This window comes from Mus pahari, chromosome 7 (genome assembly GCF_900095145.1).
Source record: "Mus pahari chromosome 7, PAHARI_EIJ_v1.1, whole genome shotgun sequence".
NCBI lineage: Eukaryota > Metazoa > Chordata > Mammalia > Rodentia > Muridae > Mus > Mus pahari.
In genome coordinates, this window is record NC_034596.1 from 22,985,244 (window position 1) to 23,002,301 (window position 17,058).

A 17,058-nucleotide genomic window follows, 5' to 3' on the forward strand; every position below is an offset into this window, starting at 1 on the left:
ATCTAAATGTAGTGTCTGTGGCTGCCAAGAGACTTGGGTGATGTCTGTGGTCAAGACCCACATGTTCTCTTGCTGTTGTTTCACGCTCGCTGCACACGAGCCAGACTAGACCAGGAACTTCCGCAACAGCGTGGTTTCTGTGGCTGGCTGTGCTGGCCCCTCTATGTGAAGTGCTCTTGNTTCATATCCCCACAGCCCTTCAGACTTAGCAAGTGCCTCTTTATTCTCCTGTGAGCAGTGTTCTGCCTGTTCTCCACACCCACTCACTACCCACCAGCTCCCCCTTCCAAAGCCTGCCACCATTGCTGCTGTCTAGACTCTACTGGATATTTAGCCCGTGGGATTATAAGTAATGGCCTAAGCACATGTGTCCTTGCTGGACTGCCTGTGTTTGTAAACTCTGACATGGTTATCTGGCAAACACTTTGTAAACAGACAGATAGTTACTATGTGTTGGATATAGAGCTTCATGCATGGCTTCATCAGCTCTCTTCCACTGAGCTATATCCTCAGCTTCTTTTTGCTTTATTTTATTTTTTAAGGTAAGAGCTCAGTAAATTGTCCAGGTTGGTGTGTGTCACTTTGTACTTGACTTAAGGTCCTCCTGCTTCAGCCTCCCAAGTAGGTGGCTTAGAATCTGGTTGCTACAGTTTCAGTTCATATTTGTTTTTTATCTGATATGGAAAAGCGTTGTTGGCCCAAGAATAACTCAGTGCAGTTTTGTGTCTATAAGAGTTCTTACATCCAGATGTAGTGCCGTTTGCAGGAGGATTTTTCTTCATTAGTTTTAGGAGTTTGAGTTTAATGTTCTCAGTTCATTTATGTTTTTCATAACATATATTTTCCATAACATATGAGAAGTTGAGCACTTCTTACTGTCCCATGCTTACAGGAACACATACATAGGGTTGAACTAGATGCTTCTCATGTTCCTTGAATGCTAGAGGTGATGTCAAGAGATTGGGGCTGAGAGAACCCGGAGTTGATTTACTGTTAGCTGTCCTCTGCCTTCACAGCTCTCCGGCGAGTTCACCCAGCCCCTCTGGCTGTGTGGCCTACAGGGCTATGCCATTTGGTTATATGGACCATTGGAAAAGATTTGTAATTAGACACTAATGAGGTCATTCTTATGAAGGATAATGGACAGTATCCTGTTTATACTGCCATGCCTTGGTCTGTTGTCTCTCTAGCCTGTGTCTCAAACACACTTCAGCTCCTCACTCAGTCCTCTTTTGTTCTCATGGGCAGAACCTCTGAATTAAGAGTAGGAAGACCAGACATAGGTCCTGAGGAGAATGGGACTCATGCACCATAGCACCACTCCACATGCTTATCAGTCACTTGCTTATCAACACAATGCCTAAGTGTGTTGGAGTACTACCCGGACTGGGCTGGGCGGACTGGGCTGGGCATGCTGGGTGTGAGATGTGGAAGGACAGGACGGTTGTGCAGCAGCTAGCAAAGTGTGTGATCTCTTCTCCGGGAGGCAGTAAAGCCTTCAAAGCTGAGGAGGAATGTGTAAAAAGACAGTTTCAGAACAGTCTTGTGAGCCACAACATTGTCGTACCTTACAGCAGAGAAAGACGGCGGATCTGCTCCTCTTCTCAGGAACCGTTATATAAATGTTCTGTTTAGGAATAAACTCAGATGTGAATGATGGGTGTTGTTTTGATGTGATGGATTCCACTACTGAACATGGATTTCATTTCTTTCAGACACGCCCCAGTTTGATTTCAGAAAATGGTACCAAGTTATGAAGAAAACTTTTGAAGAGAAAAGACGAAAATGGGAAGAAGCAAGGGCCAGGTATGTCCTCTGTCCTCTGTGCCCTGCTGTGTCCTCAGCTCCACATCTGTCAGTGTGTGCTTCGCAGCATGTGACCTTTTCTAGAAATGTTGGTCCTGTATATTCTAGTTAGTTTTTTCCCTGGGGTTGGGATTCCAGCTCAGGACCTCACACATCCTCCTCCAACCCCACTCCTTACTGTCTTATATCACTCCTAATTAAACACATTTGCTTTTAGATTTCCCCGTTTTTCTCTTTCTAACCTCTCTCTGCTCTAGGATCTAGCCTAGGTACCACGCTGTACTTGGCACTTGGGTTTGTGCAGTCTGTGTGAGCCTGGCCTGCGTGTGCACTATTCTCCCCCGTGTTTTTTTCTCAAACCCGGTCCTTTGCCGTGTGTGTCCCAGTATTGCAGAGATTATAAGTGTTCTCCTGTGCCATGTGTGATTGGAAGGTTGACCTCTGAGAAAACCAGAGGAGGACAGACAGTGGGCGTTGATCCCCATTACCCTCAGCGCTTGTTCCTGGAGCACAGCTCAGGGCTAGGGCCATGTCTGTGCAGCAGGAAGAGTGTTGCTTTAGGGACAGAAGTGTGATGTCTCAGTCCTCACAGACCCACTCTGTGACATCACCTGCTTACCCCAGCTTAAACTCAGTTCATTGATAAATTTCCAAGCATTATCTATTTAATAGGGAGCACCTCTCCACTGATCTCCAGCACAGATTCATTTCTATTAAAACTCTGAGTCCCACAGACAGAAGGAAAGCCACCATCTGTTTATGTAAATTTACACTGACCCTGATATCATCAAGTCATTTTATATCATTTGAGAAAAGGAAGTTTCTAAAGTTGTTTGAAATGGTAAGTCACTTTAGTTCCCTGCTGAGCAAATCAGGGATGGCTGGCCCTCATAGACTATTAAGAAACCATTTTCAAGTTTCAAGGTAAAGAATTTATTTTTCCCCTAAACTTCAGAGAAAATTGTTCAAAGGCAGATAAAGCACCATGAAGAAAACGTTCCTTGCAAAAGGAGGAGTGACAGGTTTTTGCTAGGCAGGCTCTGAGCACAGAGCGGTGGGGAGAATGCATTCTGACAGGTAGGTGGGCTCAGGTCAAGACAGTAGAGGACAGGGTGTGGAGTGTGCTCTGACAGCCCACTGATTCCCAGGGCCGACATGCTTCCTCTTCTTTGTTGGGTCCTCCTGTTCTGTAGATAGATGAGTAAGGCTTGTCCTGGGCACTTGGGGAGTCAGCCTCTTTCTGTGGTGTCAGCTGGGTGACTTTGCTGATCCTGAGGGCTGGGTGTTGCAGGGCCATGCTGTGCAGACTCCTTGACTTGCCCCAGCAGGTCACCACCTTACATTTCAGACACTCCCAGTTCATTGCCGCAGTGGAGAGTCAGTTGCATGTCTAAAAGTACTGACAGTAGCTACTTTAGGGGAGTGTTTAGCAGCAAAAGGGAGTTAGTGTATTTATAAAAATCCATTTTCCAGAGAGACATTAGACCTAGGGAAGAGGTTGTCTATAGGATCCTGTACCAAAGCCATCCTCTACACAGTGTTAATACACACAGGCAGTGGTGGCTGGCATATAACTGATGTCACTCACTGACACCTGATGTGTGGGCACAGCGTTCCTAGGCATGCTGAACACCTGCTTCTTGATATCATCTATGACAACCCATTTTCACATAAACTTTTATTTTCTGCCTTCCTTTCTAAAGGTTTTTTAATCTATCTATCTATCTATCTATCTATCTATCTATCTATCTATCTACCTATCCTATCTATCTATCTATCTGTCTATCTCCCTACCTATCTATCTAATCTTAGTTTATTTATTTATTTTACTTGGGATAGAACCCAAGCCTCCCTGTTATTCTAGGCATCATCTTTTGGGTTGTCAGATGCTCATTAACATATTTTCTGCAGTTAAGCATACTACGTTACTAGTAAAAATACTAGTAAAAACAATAGTATAAAAAACAGCTTAGTAGGCTGCCTCGATGGCTGACAGTTTATCACAGGGGTTGAGAAGAACCTGGATAAAAATTTAAAAGCACATGAAGAAAACCTCATTGCCGGGCTGGGGAAGATGGCACAGCTAGCAAGCATTAGAACATGAGTTCTAATCCCCAGCACCCATGTTAAAGCCAGATATAGTGATGGACATCTGGAATCCCAACACTGGGGAGACAGAGACAGGAGGATCCCTAGGGCTTGCTGGCTGCCCAGTCTAACCTAATCAGCAAGCTCTGGGTCCCCATGAGAGACCCTACCTCAAAAGCAAGGTGAAATGGCCCCTACGATTGACTTTTGGCCTGTACATGCACACACAAACACACACACACACACACACACACACCACGAGGAAGAGAGGGAAGAAAGATGAAAGATAAAAGAAAAGGCCTGCTGATCTTTTGGGTTAGCTAAAAATTTCTTTGATATAAAATTAAAAGCATGATCCATAAAAGAAAAATTGGTAAATTGGACTTTAGAAGTAAGGATTTCTCCTGGGCTTAGAGAAAGTAATTGGAAGCTGGACCCAAGTGCACACCTTTAATCCCAGCACCCGAGAGGCAGAGGTAGGTGAATCTCTATGGGTTCAAGGTCTGCATAGCGGACTCCAGGGCACCCGTTGCTCATCTTGAGGGAAAAGAAGAGAGAGAGAGAGAGAGAGAGAGAGAGAGAGAGAGAGAGAGAGAGAGAGAGAGAGAGCGAGCGCAGATCTACTGAATATCTGATGAATATCAGAAGGAGATATCTGATGAAAATTTTTATATATAAAATATAAAGATAAAAATAGGAAAACAAGTCAAGTTTTCAAATGAAAAAAGCTAAAGATGTGCAGGATACACAAGAGACGCCTACTGTAATTAGAAGGGCTCTACTTTCAGACTGTAGTCACTCCTGCTAAGTGTAGGGGTATGAAATGGTACAGCTACTTTGAAAAGTTCAAGGAGGGAACATCAATATGAACTAACCAGTACCCCCAGAGCTCCTTGGAACTACACCACCAATCAAAGAATACACATAGTGGAACTTGTGGCTCTAGCTATATATGTAGCAGAGGATGGCCTAGTCGGTCATCAATGGGAGGAGAGGCCCTTGGTCCTGTGAAGGTTATAGGGGAATACCAGGGCCAGGAAGTGGGAGTGGGTGGGTTGGGGACCAGGGCGGGGGAGGGGATAGGAGATTTTCAGAGGGAAAACTAGGAAAGGAGATAACATTTGAAATGTAAATAAAGAAAATGTCTAATAAAAACTTTTTAGGAAAAAAGAAAAAAGTTCAAGTAGAATAAAAATGTTTACTTCTGTAGAAATCCATATAGAAATGTTTGTAGTGACGTTTGCTAGTGATGAGATGAATAGCTGGCATATCCGTGCCATGCAGCCCACTGAGCAGCATAAAGCAAAGCCCTCTGACACAGCCAGCAGTGTGACTCCCTGCATCGTGTGTCTATTTATACAACATTCCCCAGTGGCCAAGCTTAGAGGATAAAGACCGTGGTTGCCCAAGATCAAGGGTGTGGAGGAGACTGACTACAAAGGGCCTGGCTTTTGGAACGATGGGACTGTTCTGTGTATTAGTCACAGTGCTGATTACACAGCTGTGTGTGAATGCTAATTGGAAGTGTCCAGAAAGAGGTTTCATTATATGTAAATTATACCTTAATTTTCTTTTCAGTCAGTGAAACAAACCATGTCAAAAGAGGGGAGCATCTAGATAGGGTCTAGCTAGAGTCCCTAGGCCTTTGTGGTGTGTCTGTTTGAGAACTTTGTGTACTGTGAAAAGCAGGCAAAGGAAGACAAACATCCGGAGAAGACTGCATTTCAGGAAGCTGTCCAAACAGTTGGAACACTGTAAACCTCAATCTCCAACGCATCTTCTTGGGGCGTGACCTGAGGATGGTAGTAATGCCTCCTCGATTGTGGTGGCCACTTGTTTAGATCTGCATTATCAGTGCACAAGAGACACCTGTCCAGAACTGTCACTCCCAAGGAAAGCTTAACAGTGGGCATCCCTGAGGACTTGACTAGACAGGACACTTATAAGAAAATAAATGATAATTTTTAAAAGTTATTTTAAATAAGGAATAATAATTAAAAATATAATTTAAAAAATTCACCACAGATCTAAATGACAACCTCGTTGATGTTTTAAGTGTGGTATAATTTACCTAAATTTAGTTTACACATAATTACAGGAAGACAGTCTTATATAATATTGACTCTATGTCTACTTCTGATGCTTAAAGAATTTTCTGTTCTTTTTTTTTTGTAAGATTACTTATCTTAATTTTATTGTTGTTTGAAATCATACCTTATTCAGAAAGTCAGTTTCTTTTTCTTTTTTTCTTTTCTTTATTTACATTTCAAGTGTTATCCCTTTTCCTGGTTTCCCCTCTGAGAGCCCCCTATCCCCTCCCCCTGCTTATATGAGGGTGTTCCCTCACCCACTCCCACTCCCCCTGCCTAGCAGTCCCCTACACTGGGGCATCTAGCCTTCAAAGAGAGAATTTTCTATTCTTAACATTTTAAATCACTGTAAAATTCAAAGTAAAAAATTAACATTTCCTATATAATCACAATTGTGCTAATTTGAATTTTTTTAATGTCTGAGGAAAAATCTCTGTTCTTAAATTGGTTGAAGTGATCATTTGTTAATAAATCTTGTTACTAAGTTGTATCTTTACATATATTTTTCTTAACTAACATTTAAATATTAGGGGAAATTACCAATTGTTGAGTTTTAAAGGTAAATAGAGATATTTGTTTCTGGCTTCCTACTCAGTGTCTTTTCTAGAAAGTTCTGGTTGACTCATGAGTACCTGAGAGCCAGGCCCTTTGCCTGACACTAGATGTGCCATATCTCAGTGATTGAACAGTTTGTCTAATATTATTTGGTGGTTGTTTCTCTTGTTAGGACAGAATCTCATGTAGGCCTGGCTGGCCTCAATTCACTGTATAGCTCAGGCTGCTGTTCAGCCTCTTGAGTACTGAGGATACAGGGCTGTACCACCACTCTCTGCAGCACATAGCAGCACAACAGTTTTGTTTTTTTTTTTTTTTTTAAGATATAGTCTCACCATGATATAGATATAGCTCCGGCTGGCCTGGCACTCGCCTCTGCATTCTGAGTACTGGGATAAAAGGCATGTGTCACCACCACTGCAAGCCTCACAAATACGATGTAACTTAGTCCTCAGAACAGCCCTGTAAGAGCAGGAAACAGGGCACAGATGCTAAATGTGTTTGTGGACCCATGTAATCATCTAGTCCATTATTAATGAATACTTAAGTTGAATGCCTACTGTGTGCCATCCCATCTATTATTAACAAGGAACCTAAAGAGGACAGGGACTCTACAAGAAGACCAACAGAATCAACTAACCTGGATCCTTGGGGGCTCCCAGAGACTGAGCCACCAACCAAAGAGCATACAAGGGCTAGACCTAGGCCCCCGACACATATGTAGCAGATGTGCACCTTGGTAGTCATGTGGGTCCCCCAACAACTGGAGTGGGCTTACCCTGACTCTATCGCCTGCCTGTGGACCCTGTGCCCCTAACTGGACCGGCCACCTTGTCTGGCCTCAGTGGGAGAGGATGTACTTGAGGTACCAAGATTGTTTGTACTGGGGGTGGGGAGAGGGTGTCCCTCTTCTCAGAGATGAAGAGAGAGAAGCTGGGGGAGGGACCGAGTGAGGTGGTGGGGCCTCGGAGGAGGGGCTGTGATCAGGATGCGAAGTGAATGAATAAATAAGTAAACTAATGAAAAGAAAAAATATATAGCTATAGTGGGTGTTGGGGAATGTAGACATGAATGGGAAGACCTTGACCACACATCTTATGAGAAGCATAGAGGCATTAAAATTATATAATTCTACGAAAACAAACAAAAAATCCCACTCAAGTTGAATGCCTACTGTGTGCCCTAGAGAGCATAAAGGAGACAGAGACAGTTCTAGGACCTTCATAGTCACTCGGGCTGCTGGACACATGCAGAAGTTGAGCTGCTCCTCTGACTCAGTGTCGTCTTCTGCACCGTGGTGTCTTTATTATTAATTTTTTAGTAGCCTGAATCAAGAAGGTGGATTTTTTTTTAACTGTGGTTTCTGGAAGGCTCCTATTGAAGTACAGGAGAATGGAAATGAACTTTGAAAACATCAAGTTATGTTGTCCCTCAGTGGCATCCTCTGCTGGGCAGTACTGATGGCTGCCTGGACCAGAAATGGTCACCAGTCAATCGTAGGAAACCAGATAGCACTTAGCCTTTGGCTGGGAGTGGGAGGGGGGTACCCTGTGGACCAGATCATCCCAGCACCCCCTCTGCAGTGAACATGCCTAACTGGCCTTCTCTCAGAAGATTCTTAGGTCTGTTTTGCTAGAATCTGGATCTTTCCTTCTTATTTTCAGCAGGAAGAGGGTGGTTTCCAGGCATTGGGTACCAGAGTGACAGGTACTCACCTTCTATTTTGTATGGGTTTCTAGAAACACCCATACACATAGGAGGCACAGCCCTTGGTTATGAGCGTTTGGGGCAAAGAGAAACAGCAATGAGAGTAAAGAGCAAAGGAGTGCCACACGGTGATGGCAGTCGACTCTGCTGTGTTCTGAATACAGATCCTAAAAGGTCCTTGACTCCTGGGAGGAGCACACCGCTGGTCTGCTGCTCTCTCTGGGTGTTTCCTTCTGGAACAGAAGCACTGAGGGAGTGTAGACAAGCACCCAGAGCTGCTGAGTTTCAGGTCCTCCCTCTGTCTCCGAGCTCTGGCACCGGCTTCTCATTCTGCTTCACTTCTGTTCCGCCTTGTACAGGTATACTTGGAAAACCAAAAGGCCACTCTACCGTTCACACATCGATAAGTCAGTCGTATATAAGAGAAGAGGTGAGTCTGATGGTTTCATTTCTGTGCCAGGTAGTAGCACCGTTGGCAGTACCAACCATCTCCACACGAAAAGCAAGGGCATGCACATACTTTCCACTCGGTGCGGATGCTCTCGATTATATCTCCTTCCAAAGGAGAAGTCACATAGAAGTCCTGGAAACTTGCCTGCTCCTTCATAGCAGAGCTCAATTTCCCTGCAAAACCAAGGTCCTCTGTTTCCGTGACTGTGAGAGCTCCGTCAGGAAGCCCTGAGATCGTCCTGTGCTCTTTTTAAATCATCATTAAGTAACTTCCTGAGCCCCTCATGCAGCTCCAGCCTCACCTAATGCTTCGACGTATGTTCCTGCAGTTAAGAAACGCGCTGTGTGTGAATGTGCACTCAGGAGGCTGAGGGAGGGAGGGAGGTGGCCCCGGAGTGTCCCCCCTAAAGCAACCCATTCCCGTGACTACAGGCTTTCCTTGTGCAGTAACATTTGTCTCTTCCCTCCATCTCCAGAAATGGTGGAGAATCTTCAGAAACAATTTAGTGCCCTGGTTGGTTCATCACCCGTGGTTGAAAAGCAGGCCCCTTCAAGTTTTCAGTTCAACTGGACTGAAGAAGGCACTGATAGCCCTTGTTTCCATGGACATAGCCTCCAGGGACTCCTGATAACGAAAGGCCAGTCCTTGAAAACCAAGAACTCCCTGTATTGGCTCAGTACCCAGAAGTTCTGCAAAAGGTACGCATGTTTTTAAAACTCCAAAAGCCTGAGGTGTGATGAAATCTCCAACTCAGCCTGAAGAGTTCCTTTCTCTTCCTTTTTGAGGTTATAATATAATTACACCATTTCCCATCTCCCTTTCTTCCCTCCAAACCCTTCCATCTACCTCTTGGTCTTTCAAATGCACTACCTTGTTTTCTTTTCCATGAATTGTTACATACACGCATGGGTATACATACATTTGTCATAATACTTAAATAAATACACCCTGCTCAGTCTGTACAATATTATCCGTATGACCATTCGCTGTTGAATAACTAGTTGCTCAAGCTTTTCCTCGGGGAAGTCTACTCTCCCCCATTCTCAGCATTCCTCAGTTGCCTATAGTTCTTTGTGTAGGGCTAAGGCCTCATGGGTTCCCCATCCACTTAGGCCTCTCTGTTGTCATTGTCCTTGTTCAGTTCTGGTTTAGGCAGCCATGTGTGTGAGGCATTATGTGTGTCGCTTCTGACATTAGAAGGAGATACAGTGTCACAGCAAAGTCCTGGTCCTCTGCTTCCTGCAATCCCTGTCCTCCTCCTCTGCTATGTGCCCTGAGCCTCAGGGGCTGGAGCGCCTGGGGGATGCATCCATTAGGACTGGGCTCCACACCTCTGCACTTTGATTGGTTGTGACTTTCTGTAATAGTCTCCATCTGTTGCAAAGAGAAATTTCCTTGATGATGATGATGATGAGGAAGAGGCGGAGGAGGAAGAGGAGGAGGAGGAGGAGGACTACACTTACCTGTGGGCATAAGGGCATATGTTTAAGTGTAATTAGGAATTATGCTTGTTTAGTGTAAGTGGTGACTGGGGGATTTTTCATTCCTACAAAAACAACAAACAAATAAACAAAACCACCAGGGCTGGAGAGATGGCTCAAGAGCACTTGTTGCTCTCACAGAGGACCCAGATTCTGTTCCTAGCACTCACTTGGTAGCTCATAACCATCTGTAACTCCAGCCCCAGGGGATCCAATGTTCTCTTCTGACTTCCATGGGCATCAGGTGTGCATGTGATACATATACATAAATGAAGGTAAAATAGTTATGAAATAAATATAAAATAATAAAATAAAATAAACGCAGGAATTTAGGGCCACACATATAACATGGATGACAGTGCTCCAAGTGTTTGGTGTTTACCTTTCTTTAAACTTGGCATGGGCTAGTTCAAGCATTTCAGAAATAGAGATTGATACAGTGGGTCCTCCCTGTTCACCATAGTGATCATGGACAATGTGAACAATTTTCTCTTTGTATAATTAAGGAGCTTCAGCAGAGTTCCCAAGTTTCCCTCTAACTCATAATTCTGTTTAAAGCTAGCTGTATCTACTGGTGAAGGGATCCAGGGGTGCAGTGCAGGGGGTGCCAGAGCTTCTGAATTACTATTTAAAGATAATGTGCCTTTTCCTCTTTCCATTCTAGCTATTGTAAACATGTGACAACTTACGAAGAATCAAATTTTTCTTTGAGTTACCAGTTTATACTAAACATCTTCTCCTTCTTACTGAGAATAAAGACATCTGCTCTCCATGAAGAAGTGAGCTTACTTGAAAAGAAACTTTTTGAAAAAAAATACAACGAATCAAAAAAGAGCTCAAGATCCAAGAAAGAAAGAAGACACTAAGAAGCCAGAGAGGGGCTTGCTTTGACAGGCACCCTTAGGACAAGGGCGTCTTAGTGCTGCATTCCAGGGAATTGTGTGAAGTCTACTGTTGAACAGTCATACACCTTGGCATGTGTCTTTATATGCATTGGAAGAAATGCTTTGAATTACTTTCATAAATATTTTTTCAGAAAATTAAAATAAGTAATACATAAGTAAATGACACCTGGAAACTTGTATTCATTGTATTTTAAAGTTAAACTTTGTTTTTACACTTTCTCTTTCCAAGATAGAAACTAGTTCAGGCTAGACCTGGGAATGTAGCTCAGGCTAAGCTGGAACTCACTATTGTAGCCCAGGCTGGCCTCAGTGCCTCTCCATCTTGAATCTAGGAGTATAAGCACGCACCAGTGTGATTGGCTTTGAATTTACTTTCTTTTTTTTTGTTTGTTTTTTTTGTTTTTGTTTTCAAGACAGGGTTTCTCTGTATAGCCCTGGCTGTCCTGGAACTCACTCTGTAGACCAGGCTGGCCTCGAACTCAGAAATCCACCTGCCTCTGCCTCCTGAGTGCTGGGATTAAAGGCGTGCGCCACCACGCCCAGCTTTGAATTTACTTTCTTATATTAGATTATTCCTTACTCTTTATAAACTTAATCCCAGATTGACCAAAAGTCTAAACAACATAATCATCCACTTACACATATGTGTAAGTATTCTAAGGAAACAGTATGGATGCCTCTATGACCCTGGGGTTGGGGAAAACCTTCTAAGTATATCTCAAACTAGAAGGCCGGGGAGAAGGAGAGCATCATCCCCGCACACACAGCAACCTGGGTGACACGCCGAGCGTGCTATGGGCAAAGGGACAGTTTATTTAACATAGCAAAGGTGCTGGCAGAACACTAGGCAAAGACTAAGGAAATCCAGAGGCCAAGCCGAAAGGACATGAAGTGCTGTCCCTCATAGGGGACTGGAGGGGGTTTTAGAGAAGCATAGCACCCGGGGAGGATATTGGGAAGCCGCCATTCCTACTCAGAGTCCATTTTCTCAATGCACACTGAGAGCTGTCATGTTCTGGTCAAGAGCTAGGCATCAGAGGTAAAGCACCAAGCAACCTGCCTGCTTTAAGGGTCATGTGATCTAGTTGGGAGCTGATAGAAAGTATGTCTTATGACAGGTAACGGGGTGGGGGGTGGGGTAACCGTGATAAGATGACATACTCTACAAAGCATGACAGAGGAGGGCCTTCCAGGGAGGTAATGTCTGAACAGATACCAACTAGCATGAAGTACAATAAAGGGAACGGGCTGGGTTCACAGGAAAGGTTATTCTGGAGTAAGAGTACAACCGACAGGACAGGAGAGGAGGCTATGTCATCCAACCCATGGTAAGAACTGGGGCTTCATCCTGTGTTTGTCACAAGAAGCTTTGGAGAAAATATCAACGAATGCCTGAGTAAATTTGTTTTGCATTTGCTCAGTTTCAGGTTTGGATTTGGCAATCAGTAATGAGTCCTGTCTTTTGTAAAGAACTGCTTTTTGGCATCTCTGAGGGGAATCCCATGGTCTCATTATAGTTAGTTAATATAGTTTACATTGACTGAATTTCAAATGTTAAATCAACCTTTCATTCCTAGGGTACCCCTCACTTGGCCCTAATCCAGCATCTGTTTTATACATTAAGTCTAATTTCTGGAAAATATGTTTTTAGATTTGCTTAAGACAACATTTTGATATGTAGCCCAAGGGAGCTACAACGCGGTCCTCTTGGGCTTCCTAAGGAAGCTGGACATTAGAGGCATAGCTAATAAGCTAACAGTTTGTTAGTGAGTCTCTGTTCCCTGTTCATAAGGGACATTCTGGAGTTTTCTTTTGTTTGGTCTTAGATTTCTTAAGATCTCATCATGTTTCCATCACTCAGAGAAGTGAGTTCAGCTTCCATCGATTGGGCTGTGACAGTCCTCAGCTCTGACCCAGTCAATAGGAGTGAGACCCAAAATGGCCACGTAGCCCGGACGGGAAGCACTGGGGCTCCTCACCTCACAGTCAAGTGCACTGACCCTTGGGCACAGGGGCTTGGGTCCGGAGCAGCACATATTGTCCCAACACCTAAGGAACCAATTCACTCAGCCTCAGAGATGTAAAGATTTCAAAGCTGATGATGCAAGCAAGCTACCATGCAAAAAAGACCCCGACTCTCCTGTGTTTTAATCTCACCAATGGATCCTGACCATTTCAGTTCACAAACACAACCATGTGCATTGAGACAACTCAGACGCTTCCTCTGCAGAATCCAGCATGCCGCTGTCTACTCTTAGTAACCTCTCCACCCTGAAATACATGTGTTCTTCTGTAGTTGGAAGCTTAAAAAAGAAAACCTTCCTACAGTGCTGGCTTTCATGCACAGGAACAGTGGGCATTCTCTGGGACTGCAGTGCTGGCTCAGGTGGGTGAAGAGCCTCACCCCCTCGAGGGGCAGCTTTTGAGGGCACACAACGAGCCAGCTTGCCATTGACACATAGTAGAGGAACCACTTCAAAAGCTGAAATGGAGGAGGAAAGGCCAGGACCCAGCCCCTGCCTCCTGGCAGCCAACAGATGGTGAGTTCACCTGTAGAATGTCTATAGTTCTTAGCCATACACTGCAGCCCCATTCACTGGCATGTATTCAACTGTGTAGACGCAGAAAGACACTAGGAAGGGGCTCTGCACCCAGATCTCCCAGAAGACTCTGAGCAGAGCTCCTAAGCATGGCTGCTGTAAAAGTTACATGAGGTACTTGAATGTTGTAGTAGTTAATAGTGGAGATGCTAATTCCAAGTAGCTGATGAGGTTGTTTAGTTTTGGGGTTGTTGGCTTGTTTAACTTATAATGCCTCTGAGTTCTTGAAAGCTGAGTAAACTCACACAATTCAGTCTCTTACAAAACACACTCAAGGAGTTCTTACTGTGTGTTCAATTGTTTGCTGCCCTTGTGGCGTGCCAGGCTGACCTGCTAACACCAGTGGCCAAGAAGACTCAGTAAATGAACAGCCTGTGTTTGGCTCACTGGCCATTTGCTCTTCTAGGGCATTTCCTTCTGGATCAATCAGTGCGTGCCTTATGAATCTTTGCAACGAACTGGGTGGCTCAGGACTACTCCCCAGGGACTTTAAAAACCAAATGGTCACTCATGTTATCACCACACAGTTGCTCACATTAACTACATTATGCAATTAAGTATCACATAAAGTGGAAAAGATAGTCAGTCTCTTAGTGTTAAAGCTCCCGGGATTGGGCTGGGGAGTTGGCTGGGTGGTGGGAGTGCCTGCTGCATAAATTCAAGAAGCTGAGTTGGGATCCCCAGCTTCCAGGGAAAAGCTTAGCCTGCATCACACAGCTGTGACCCTAATGCTAGACAGGTGGTTCCCCAGGGCTCACTGGCTTGCCTGGCTAAATACACCAGAGCAGAGGTTGGGGTGGGGGCAGGGAAGAGAGATTCCAAAATCCTAGGAAGAAAACTAAACCCAATGCTAAAAGCAACAGGAGAGTGGAAGATGTTTGTAGTTTTCTCTTCTTGGAAATTCACACCAGTGGGCTGGAGAGATGGCTTAGAAGTTAAGAGTACTAACTGACCTTCTAAAGGTCCTGAGTTCAATCCCCAGCAACCACATGACAGCTCACAACCATCTGTAATGGGATCTGATGCTCTTTTCTGGTGTGGGTTAAGGCAGTGACAGTGTATTTATATACATAAAGTAAATCTTAAATAAATAAATAAATAAATAAACAAATAAATAAATAAGAATTCCTGCCTGTTAGTAAGCTGCTTGACCCTGTGACCTACAGTATTGGTTGCCTCTTGGAATTCTGGGAACAAAACAGGATATATAGAAAGAGAGAGAGAGAGAGAGAGAGAGAGAGAATGGAAGGAAGGAAGGAAGGAAGGAAGGAAGGAAGGAAGGAAGGAAGGAAGGAAGGAAGGAAGAAAAAGAGAGAAATTCACATCAGAAGAAAAGTCTTTCTGGAAAGGTCTCTGTGGTTGGAGCAGTCTGTCCTCTCTTCCATGCCCAGTGTGGCTTGGTTCTAATGGCCCCTATCCTCTAGCTAATATGCTTCCCACAGTGCAGCCCTGAATCTGTGGAAGGGGACGCAGAGAAGAACTCTCCCCAGAGTCCTGGTCCTGCTGCTCACCCAGTAGGTAGGATAGAGTATGTCCCCTGCAATATCCTGTAGGCAGCCTCCTCCCCTGGTGCCTCACACTGTACCCTCATCCCTGACTTTGTCCCTGGGCCTTTCCTTGGCACCTGAACACTCCTGTCTTTGATTTACTCAGTACCTGCAGTACATCCTGCTTGGCGCATTTAGTGCTGTCTGCTTGTCTGTGTCTTCCTGGACAAGGTCATTTCACCTTAGAGAGCCCTGTAGCTGGTAGATGCTCCAACTATGTAATGACGAAAGGGGGCCCTTGCTAACTGCTCCTCACCCCCTCAGTCACTGCAGGGCCCTTGGCTTGTTTAATGAACAGACTCATCTGTGTCCTTCCAAGTACTGATTTGGAATCACTCAGTTCTTTTAAGATTAGATGGGGAAACTGGTATTGCTTTCGTGGCCATCAAATAGCTGTCTCCCACGTAGCGTTCCAAGGCCCCACTCGTGAGACTGCTCGGCCTTCTACCTATTCTGACATGGCACCACATTCTTTTATGCCTCTTAACTATGGTGACGCGGCTCCCTTTATTTTACGAGTGGAGCTATTGAGACACTGAGTCCATTGATCGCTTAGGATCAAACAGGAAGCCAAAGAACCAAGATCTGATCACAGGCAGCCTGGCTCCAGAGTCCCTGGGCTGCATTTACTCACTGCCTTTCTCATCTGGGGGTGGTGTGGATGAGAACACCGGCCTCTAGCTACAGAAATCCTCAGGCCCTCACCCACCTTCACCCCAAACCTGGTCTCCCTCAGAGGTGTCCCCTCCCTCCTACTTGAAGCTCTAACTCTAGCCTTCCCTGCCTGTGTCCAGTCTCCATCCTGCCCCAACACAGCCCCACAGTGTCACTGCCCAGCACAGATAGACACTCTACCACTCTTCAAGGGGGATTGCAAAACCTCCCGTCTCTTCAGGCACTTATCATACCTCAGCCAGCAATTTTCCAAAAATAGATTTACTAGCACTCTGGGGCTCCAGATCTTCTGATGGCTCCTTGCTGTCTAGAGGCCCAGTGGCTTGTCACTGGACCATGGCTCCTATACCACTTCCCTCTCCTGCCTCATGCGCTTGCTCAGCTCAGGCAAGCCGTGACATCTCATCGCCCTAGGCTCTTGCCAGGGCTAGAGTTGCTGTCAAGATTGTCCTCTCCCGGAAGAATACTTTTCCTCCCTGAAAACCCTGCCTAGATGTCATCTCCAGCCAACCTTCTCCACCTCAGCTCCTCGCGGAGAGCTCCTTGTTCTCAGAACACACGTGGCCAATGAATAAATGACATCTGTGCAGTATATGGCGCTCTAGACAGAGCAACTGGAGAGTGAGGGTCGGGTCAGCTGTGCACACATAAATTCAGTGTCACAAACCAGATAGGCCAGCTCAGCATGTTGTCCCCACGGCCCAGGAGACTCTGGGCCCAGGAGACTCTGGGCTAAGAAAATTAGAACTCCTAAGAGTCCAGGCAGCTTCAAAGGTGGGCACCAAGGACACACCACACATTTAAGTCAAAATGGACTCTACTGATTAAGAGTGTGGCTGCTCTTCCAGAGGACCTGGGTTCGATTCCTAGCACCCACATGACTGCTCACAACTATATGTAACTCCAGCTCTAGAGGACCAGACAGCCTCTTCTAGCCCCTGTGGGTACCAGGCATACAAGTGGTGTACAGACATACCTGCAAAACATCAGGACTGATAAAGTGACTAAATATTTTAAAAGAGGATTAAAGCATATCTAAGCTGAGCATTGCCGGGCGAGCTCCCTGACCCAAAGCAGTAACACAACATGTGCTCACACTTCAGTCGGACCAAGCACTGTCTGCTCCCAGAAAGCCTTCACAAAGTTCCTCAAA

General features: G+C 45.0%; 1 protein-coding gene across 1 annotated transcript; it reads left to right on the forward strand.

Moving 5' to 3' along the window:
- The first annotated feature begins 1,719 nt into the window (after positions 1-1,719).
- On the forward strand, positions 1,720-11,256 carry Taf1b (TATA-box binding protein associated factor, RNA polymerase I subunit B). Its single transcript, XM_021202460.1, has 4 exons — positions 1,720-1,806; positions 8,606-8,676; positions 9,173-9,395; positions 10,843-11,256. Exons 1-4 carry the CDS (start codon positions 1,754-1,756, stop codon positions 11,042-11,044), a joined length of 549 nt encoding a protein of 182 aa, XP_021058119.1. The 5' UTR covers positions 1,720-1,753; the 3' UTR covers positions 11,045-11,256.
- The last annotated feature ends 5,802 nt before the right edge of the window (positions 11,257-17,058 follow it).

Bases quoted from the DNA above. Each gene is read 5' to 3' on its own strand.
- Taf1b (XM_021202460.1), top strand. From the start codon at position 1,754: ATGAAGAAAACTTTTGAAGAGAAAAGACGAAAATGGGAAGAAGCAAGG. The intron at 8,677-9,172 runs GTGAGTCTGATG...CTCCATCTCCAG, and splicing joins AGTCGTATATAAGAGAAGAG to AAATGGTGGAGAATCTTCAG. The intron at 9,396-10,842 runs GTACGCATGTTT...TTTCCATTCTAG, and splicing joins ACCCAGAAGTTCTGCAAAAG to CTATTGTAAACATGTGACAA.